General features: G+C 41.3%; 1 protein-coding gene across 2 annotated transcripts in view; it reads right to left on the bottom strand.

Annotated features, from left to right (window-relative positions):
* The window catches only part of skap2 (src kinase associated phosphoprotein 2), a 23764-nt gene that overhangs the window by 7554 nt on the left and 6210 nt on the right, over positions 1-10000 (bottom strand). For both annotated transcript variants that reach the window (XM_076280649.1, XM_076280648.1), the window contains exons 6-10: positions 8186-8269; positions 6750-6874; positions 6489-6552; positions 1479-1607; positions 1-41 (exon numbers count right to left, since the gene is read on the bottom strand). The exon at positions 1-41 is cut by the window's left edge and continues 46 nt beyond it. In XM_076280649.1, coding sequence (XP_076136764.1) covers positions 1-41; positions 1479-1607; positions 6489-6552; positions 6750-6874; positions 8186-8269 — 443 coding nt within the window. The remainder of the gene's footprint in view (positions 42-1478; positions 1608-6488; positions 6553-6749; positions 6875-8185; positions 8270-10000) is intronic.

Genomic DNA, 10000 nt, shown 5'->3' on the forward strand with positions numbered 1-10000 from the left:
CTTCACCTCAACAGGTTTGGGTGGAGCAGGCATCTCATCCTCTGAGACCAACAACACAGCCATGAGATTATCTCACACACACACACATATATATATATATACATACTGTATACATACACATACGTAATGCACACACACACACACACACACACACACGCCTTAGCATGCACACACACACACACACACACACACACACACACACGCCTTAGCATGCACACACACACACACACACACACACACACACACACACACACACACACACATATCTAAGCATGCATATATGCATGCACAGACACTCTCACACACAGATACACACCTTAACATGTATACACCTATGAATGCGCACACACAGACACAAACACACACACACACACACACACATAAATGCATCCACACACACACACACACACACACACACACACAAATGCATCCGCGCGCACGCACACACATACACACACACACACACACACACACACACACCTAAACATGCATACATGTATGCACACACACACACAAACACACACACATCCATAAAGGCACACACACACATAAATGCATCCACACACACACACACACACCCACACCTAAACATGCATACATGTATGCACATACACACACACACACAAACATCCATAAAGGCACACACACACATAAATGCATCCACACACACACACACACACACACACAAACACACACACAAACACATCCATAAAGGCACACACACACACACACACACACACACACACATCCATAAATGCATACACACACACACCCACAAATGCATCCGCGCACACACATACACCTAAACATGCATACATGTATGCACACACACACACACACACAAACACACACACATCCATAAAGGCACGCACACACATAAATGCATCCACATCACACACACACACACACACAAACACACACACACATCAATAAAGGCACACACACACACACGCCCACACCTAAACATGCATACATGTATGCACACACACACACACACACACAAACACACACATCCATAAAGGCACACACACACATAAATGCATCCACTCACACACACACACACACACACACAAACACACACACACATCAATAAAGGCACACACACACACACACACACACACGCCCACACCTAAACATGCATACATGTATGCACACACACACACACACACACACACAAACACACACATCCATAAAGGCACACACACACATAAATGCATCCACTCACACACACATACACACACACACCTGTTGCCCTATATCATTGTGTCTTTAGAGTAACAGCATCTATGGAGAGCAGTGCACAGCTCATAAAAGGAATCCTGTTAAGACAACAGAGGAAACCTAACACACAAACGGTGTATGTGCCAGTGTGTGTGTGTGTGTGTGTGTGTGTGTGTGTGGATGCATTTATGTGTGTGTGTGTGTGTGTGCATGCATGCCTGTGTGTGTGTGTTTGTCTATAAGAAGCAGAAACCTACCTGGAAGTTCCTCATAAATTTCATCGTCGATGGGGGCAGGGGTTGCCAGTGTGTGTGTGTGTCGATCTTCCAGAACGCCAACATCGTCATACATCTCCTGTTCCTCCGGAATTATACCACACTCCATATCTTCACACACACACACACACACACACACACACACACACACACACACACACACACACACACACACACACACACACACACACACACACACACACACACACACACACACACACACACACACACCAGCATTGTCATACATCTCCTGCTCTTCTGGGATTATAACACACTCCATATCCGCACACACACACACACACACAAACATCGTCATACATATCCTGCTCTTCTGGGATTATAACACACTCCATATCCGCACGCACACACAGACACACACCAACATAGACAAACATCTACAAACGTTTGGGTCAGTGGTGTGCTGCTCCTGATCACCATTATTTTGCTCAATATTGAGATCACGGTTATTAAACACGATTACTGAACTATCATCTATTTTCAAAACTTATTTTTTTAATTGAATTTGAAATATAATCAAACAAAAAAAATGCAAAAAGGTAATGCAGACAACAACTCAAGAAAACAGGTATTGTATGAAACTGAATGTAGTAAAATAATCATTATATTTCGATTATGTTTTTATAATTGTTGGAAGTCATAATCACAATTAATCTATGAATTGGATTACAGTTTTTTCTGAATGCTTAAACACAACCGTGATTCTTATAGCACAATTTCTAAAACTATTAATACTTAGCAAAACCACTCACTGAGTTCACAAAACTAAAAGCACAAACACTGCTTTGCAGTCAGTTTGCAATTTTGTACTGTATTTTGTACTTTTGTAACTGTAGGCACAATTCACTGCACAGCACTCTTTTTGCGGAACTGTAAACACAACTCATGCTTTACACTCAATTTCCAAATGATCAACACACTCCTAGCAAATCTATACACATGTATGGCTATTATTTTCACTATTTTGCCAACGTTCTGGCACACTTTCTCATGTGAAAACTGTTTTAGATAATTAGTTCACTTTGCAATCAGCCTAAGCACTATAAATAAGCCACAGGTAATGTACAATGGGTACAATGGAGGGAGCAGGAAGAGTGAGAAGAGTAAGAATTAGAGGAGGCCGAAGAATAGGACGTGGAGGTGAAGAAGTAGGAGGAAGAAGAGGAGGAAGAGGATGTGAGGTGAAGAAGTGAGAGGGAGAGGATGACAAGGACAAGGAGGTGAAGTTAGAGGAAGAGGACAAGAAGGAGCAAGAGGAGGATGGGGAAGGGGAAGAGGAAGGGTAAGAAGAGAAAGAAATGGCCCTTTTAAAGGCAAAAAAATCAGTCTACATGTGGGGATATTGTCATGTCAGGCCTGAATACAGCATTCTTCCCCGGTGCCTTGGACTAGGACGTTGCATGTGATGTAGACCAAAATTTGAGAGAGACGACCCGATGTAGACTGATTTCAGTGAAATTCACACTCATTGCTATTTTGTGTTTTGACTTGGAAAAACACACTTGTGTTTGTTTTGATGTGTGTAAATAAACACCAATACTTGAAGTTTGGATCTCTGTATGTTTACAGAACCAGTGTTTCCCCTACAATGTATTCATCAGCGGCGCAGCGGCGCTCCTGGAATTCAAGCGCCACTGCAAAAAAAGTTGCCTAATTTAAAAAAAAACACAAAAAAAACACGCAAGTGAACTTCAGGAACAGCTGCTGTTCGTTCAGGTTTGATGTCAACAAATAATAGTAGGCTAACGTTGAAGGCGCAGTCAGGGATTCCACAGGAGATCATGCTTGTTTGTGTTTATGTTTAAGTTTATTAGCAGATGCAATTTTGTGCAAAAAAACGTAGCCTACATTATGTTAACCAAGGAACCAAATTAAACACGCCAGCGAGATAGCTCGCCCCTACCTTCAGTAGCCTATTCCCAGATAAATTCCACGCATTGTTTCGTTTTTGTTTGTGTTACAGGCAATGCTTTCAAGTCCTGTGTTGCTAAAATACCTAGGCTGTGAAACTAAGGTCTAGCCTATTGGTGGGTTTAATTGAATTTGAGTAATAGGATACGCAAACATTTACATATGGATATAGTTTGTAATTCCTTTAGAGCTCACCAAAATTATAGAAATGATACAAGACACTTATCTCCTATAATCCAAGATAGATTTTCTTCGAGTTTTTGAGCATTTCTTTTACCAAATGATATAGAAAACATAATTCATTTCATCCACATATTCTTATGCACCATGCACAACAACACTACTAAGTTAGCTTAAAACCGTGAGAATCAAGCAAGCCTCACGGGCCGTCACGGCCTTAAAGTGACAGGCACTCAATTCGACTTTCATAGCACCAATACAGTGTAATGACATGAAAGTGAAGTCTATATAGTTTATACAGTGCTGTGCAAAAGTTAAGACACCCATGCTGAAATTGACTGAAGGGAGGAATAAAAAACATATTTTGCCTTTTGTCTTAATTAAAAATAAAATAGGACATCAATTATTTTTGAATGTATCATGTATCGTAAATAATTCTAAATAGTAATAGTTTGTACAGTGGCCTACAGTGTACAGTTGTACAGTGGCTAATTACTAATAATGTAAATGAAAAAGGTGAAAGAAAAACATGAATAATCCTGTTCAAGTACTGCAATAATCATGCTTTGTAAATGCTTGTGTTGATGGTTGTCATAATTTGTAACACTCAATCTGTCCATTTCTTTCACAAAATCCACCAGAAGTCACCATTTAAGGAGTCATTTTTTCAACATTTTCTTTTTTTGGGGGAGGGGGGGCTTCCTACGATCAACAGCACCGCTGCTGGAAAAAAATTCTTGGGGAAACACTGAGAACTATGACAAAAGTATGACCTCAAACTGACATAGTCTACCTTGTGCACAGACAAAGCAAGAGCCAGATGTGTTTTTTATTCATACCATCAGTGTGTAGTTGGCACATTGTGTGCTTACTATTGTGATGGCTTGTGTTTACTGTTTGATACGAAAACCCCATTTTTACGAAGGTGTGAAGTTAAGCAAGGTGTGTTAGCTTTTGCAAGAGAACTACAACATTTTGCTGATTGGGTGAAAGGTTTTCCTATTCGTGTGTAGAGTTTTGCAAAAAAAGTGCTTAAGCAATCAGAAAAAACTGTAAGAACACAGCCCTAGTGGTGTGTGTTGATTAAATGCTCAGTCATAGTGGTGTGTGTTGGCCCTAGTGGTGTGTGTTGATTAAGTGCACAGCCCTAGTGGTGTGTGTTGATTAAATGCTCAGTCATAGTGGTGTGTGTTGGCCCTAGTGGTGTGTGTTGATTAACCCTTAGAACCCTAAGCTGTTTTTAGGGCATTTTCACTACCTTTATTCATAAGGATTTATTCTGGTCATTGTAAGTGCCACACACACATATTATATATTGTTTTTTTCAGCAGAGTCTAGGCTATCCAGATCTGTATCATTTCATGTATTAGTACTAGCATTGATTTTATTTTGATTTTTAAAGAATTAAAATATAAAAATCATATTATAAAAATTCTTATATTTTGACCTGTATCTCACCACAGCAAGCTCATAGCTCTACATGCATTTCATGTGTGTGTAGGGCAGACTGTCCTGAATCGGGCAATATAATTGCCATGTTGGAGGGATACTCTGGGGCTGAGCAATTTACAGAAATATGTGGTGTGTGATTTACGGAAATAAATGCCATTTTTTATTTAGCGTTGAAAAATGACCATTCTGCGCTCCATATCTGTGACACGAACTGATCTGACCTGACTTGACCCAAGTTTGCCTGTTAGCATGTGTGACTATGGTGTATGCACTCATGATGATTCTCAACTTTTTACTGCATTGCCATGAACAAAGTAAAGGCAAAAAAGGTGTTTCTTTGTTGAACAAATTGGGATGCAATGTGAGCCTTGAATTGGATGTCATGCAGGAATTTGCTAGGATCTCAAAACCGGATTATGAACATGCTTTGACATAGAGAAACAAACACACGATAGCGTTGGATTATAAACATGCTTTGCAACAAAAAGAGAAAAACGTGGGGTAAGTACATCTATATGAAGTTATTATTTTGCTGTCACTTCGTCTGTTTTATAACCCAGAAGGATGTATTTGGCATCAAATGATAGCTCTGTGTCTCCTCTTTCATCTAACATCCGTGGCATATATATCCGATCACGGGTCCGCGAGTAATTACTCCGAGAGTAATGAGTGTGCAGTGTTGGTTTGTGTACATGAAGTTAATATTTTGCAGTCACTTCGTCTGTTTTTATAAGCCAGAAAGATCGATATCCATGGTACCAATGGATAGCCCTGTTTCTCCTCTTTCATCTGATATGCTTGCCATATCTATGCAATCACGGGTTCGCGAGTAATTCAAACGAAAGTAATGGGTGTGCAGGTGAACGCAGAGAAGTATAGACTGTAAATATGATGCAATTTGATTTAATTTCATGATTTTTTTACATTTTCATACTTGATCGTACAGACAAGTGCGTAGTCTCTTTGGAAAGTCCCACTTCTTCTCTGTCAGGCAATAAAGGTTTTATTGATAAACAGTCGCGGAGCAATGTAACAGAGAAGAAAGGGTGTGTTTTTGACGCACTTTGCGTCAATCGGGTTCTAAGGGTTAAGTGCTCAGCCATAGAGGTGTGTGTTGGTCTTAGTGGTGTGTGTTGATTAAGTGCACAGCCCTAGTGGTGTGTGTTGATTAAGTGCACAGCCCTAGTGGTGTGTGTTGATTAAGTGCACAGCCCTAGTGGTGTGTGTTGATTAAGTGCACAGCCCTAGTGGTGTGTGTTGGCCCTAGTGGTGTGTGTTGGTTGCTGGTCTGAAATGTTTAGTTCTGTGAGGCTCTTGTTCTGTTGGGTTCCATGGCGGTGTGGGGTCAGTAGTGTTCTGGTTCTATTGGGTTTTGTGGCGGTGTGTGGTATTCTGGTTCTGTTCGGTTCCGTGGGGGTGTGGGGTCAGTACCTCTCAGGACAAATGTGATCCTCTCCACCCAGTCCTCAGCCTCCTTCTGAGTCCCTGCACAGAACTATGAGAGAGAGAGAGAGAGAGAGAGAGAGAGAGGGAGGAAGAGATAGAGGGAGAATGAGACATAGATGGAGAGAAAGAGAGAGGAAGAGGGGGAGAGAGAGAGCGAGAGAGGAAGGGTATACAGAACGAGACAAATCAGAAAGGAAAACATTTTGAAATATACTTAGACACACACACACACACAAACACACACACCTGATAGACTCTTTTGTCTGGGGCAGAGATCTCGAAGCAGCAGTCCTTCTTAGAGTCTTTGCGGAGTGTGTTGTTGAGTTTGACACTGTAGCCCTCGATGTTGAAGTCTCCCTTCTGTTGTTTATCTGTCAGGAGAGGTCAACACACACACACACACACACACACACACATACGGGCAGGGGCACGCGCACACACACACACACACTTGTACATTCAATATGAATCCTACTGGTAGTAGTGGTGTGTAAACAGGTCTTGCTGAATGCAACACTCATTATCATACAAATATCAGGTGAGTGTTCAATGCACCTTTCTGGCTTCTGTATAGTTATGTGGGTGTGGCTTCTGTATAGGTGTGGCTTCTGTATAGTTATGCTCTCCCCCCTCCACCCTCAGCTACATAACATCCTGGACTTTGGACCCACAATGGCTACCTTGCACTACTCCACTTGTACACTTGCACACTTTGCAACTTGTTGTTGTTGTCCTGTTGTCCTGAAAACACAACACTTCTGTTGCTCTTACATAACTTGCACCTATGCAACTTGCTTACTTAGGTCAAACAGAACTACGTCAGCCATTTATTGGCCTGACTTTGCACTATTATATTGACTGTCTATGCACAATTGCACAATTTCAACCCAATTTTGCTGCTCTTATTTCTTCATTGTATGTGCCTTCTTATTTACTTTTTATTGTTTACTTGAATTTTATGTTTGTCTGCGGACTTAATTGGTAAAATATGTCTTGTCTTCACCGTGGGATAGTGAGAAACGTAATTTCGATCTCTTTGTATGTCTTGGCATGTGAAGAAATTGACAATAAAGCAGACTTTGACTTTGGGTGTGGCTTCTGTAGTTATGTGGGTGTGGCTTCTGTATAGTTATGAGGGTGTGGCTCCTGTATAGTTATGTGGGTGTGGCTCCTGTATAGTTATGAGGGTGTGGCTTCTGTATAGTTATGAGGGTGTGGCTCCTGTATAGTTATGTGGGTGTGGCTTCTGTATAGTTATGAGGGTGTGGCTTCTGTATAGTTATGAGGGTGTGGCTCCTGTATAGTTATGTGGGTGTGGCTTCTGTATAGTTATGAGGCTCCTGTATAGTTATGAGGGTGTGGCTTCTGTATAGTTATGTGGGTGTAGTTGAGGTATAAGCCAATTAAGCAGCTGCTTGGGGCCTCTTGGCCACCAGGGGGCCCCAATCGTGCATTTTTTTTATTTTTTATTTAACCCGCTAATTAGCCAATACATTTGTGTACTGGCACGTGAATTTGGTCAACTTACCAGCCACTGTCTGGGTAAATAAATAGAGCTAGCATAGGCTACCACAAATATACAGTCAGATCTTATCAAATTTTCAGTTCTGTGTGTGTGTGTGTGTGTGCGTGTTGTTGAATGCACCAGTTCTGTGTGTGTGTGTGTGTGTTGTTGAACGCACCTTTGTCACTGCCGTAGTAATAGAAGGTGAGACTGCTTAGAGCACACCAGCGCTTCTGCCACTCTGCTCCGAAGAAACTGTGATCTGCACATCACACACACACACACACACAGACACACACATACACACAGGGCCCTATTTTAATGGTCTAAAACGGAAGTGTCTTTGCACAAAACGCAATTCACTTTGTGGGCGGATCTCGGGTGCTGATGCTATTTTACCGGCGGGATATTTGACTGTTGCGCCCGACGCAAATCTAAAATGGGGTTGTCTGAAGTAGCTACATTAATCATGGGTGTGGTTTGGGCGTAACGTGCAATAAACCAATCAGAGCGTCATCTCACATTCCCTTTAACAACTGGCACGCTTGTTCCATAGCTGATTGCTATTATGGTGGCGTATTTGCCAGGCGCAGCCAGGAGCGTTCACAGCGCTATAATCACTGTTCAGTTGGGAACAGTTAGCTATTGATTTTTCATCTTGACAAAATGTAATAAAGAATTGTCACAAAGACATACTTTCCGATGTTTTGGGATCATTCTCACTGAATCACGAGGTTATGAATGCATGGTGATATATTTGCAATGTACAATGTAATCTAACATTACCTCTCTATAGACAATGCATATCTTATGTCAGTTAATCTCTTCTCTCCCGTGCTGCCGCTGGGGCATTTGGGTTAAATGGCATCGGCAAGTCCTCTAACATTTCCTAATTTATGTCATCAACACATCAGTGATTCGTGAAAATGTGTACGCTAGATTTATGCCTATTTTTTCACATGGACACCACACTGATTTCCCTCGAGTGGTAATATTTTTCTTTGAAATTATGTATGGTTTACAGAAATGGGAACTACATTGTATAGATGAGAGGAGCTAAGTGTGCGTTGCGCAGCACAGGCGGCCAAGCAAGGGCTTCGTTTAAGTTGACCTAACTTTCAACTCTGCACAGTATCCCATTAACTGCGTGACAGTAGACTATTTACAATATTTTCTGTAAAGCAGAGTTTGTAAACACGTTATCTTCAACTTAATTCACGCACAACATTTATTTGAGCAGGAGAGAGAATAACAATGAATGGATGCAGCAACTACAGAAATTGTACAGAAATTGTAACCATACTTGCTGCTTTCTTGTACTATCTGTTGCTGGTTAACAGCACATGAAAAGCTGATTTAAGCTAATTCACTAACTCAAGACTTCAAGGCCATCATGGATATAAAACGTTTTTTGTAAATAACGAAAGGATGGAGGGAACATAGCAAAGCTTGGAGTTATTTCAGATGGGCTACAACAAGGCAGGCAAAATTATGGTGCTTAAAACCTTACACAACGGTAAATTGGAACAAAACTAAAAGTAACTTTAGCCTTTATAGGGCTGTAGCCTATAAAGTTGTCCAGATTAATAGGTCGTAATTAGGCGTTGTTGTAAAGATATTGCATGTAGATGTTGTACTATATAGGCTACTAAATATTTAGGTCACCAATGCACGAACAAAACCGGGAAATGGACAAATATTATCAAGGCTTTGAATGTTTCCATCTGTGCACGGGGGTGTCTGTAGATTGGTGTGCAACGCATTCATTCATGCAGGCCTGTGGTCATGCATGCGCCCTTAAAATAGCATCTGCATTTTCGCCACAGACTTTAGACCAGGGAGTTCCTGGTCTGTGGCGGAATTGTTTTCTGAAACTGCAAAATATCAACAGTGAACGTTTGCGCCGGAACACGCCCCGTCTTTTCGCTGAACCGCCCCCGTGGGAGCAATCGAATTCCCTAATTTACAGGCATGTACCTGTGGAGGGAAAATT

This window comes from Alosa pseudoharengus, unplaced genomic scaffold (genome assembly GCF_046254945.1).
Source record: "Alosa pseudoharengus isolate Yale_2024_CS ecotype anadromous, Long Island Sound unplaced genomic scaffold, YU_APseudo_1.1 YU_APseudo_1.1_scf_12, whole genome shotgun sequence".
Taxonomy (NCBI): domain Eukaryota; kingdom Metazoa; phylum Chordata; class Actinopteri; order Clupeiformes; family Clupeidae; genus Alosa; species Alosa pseudoharengus.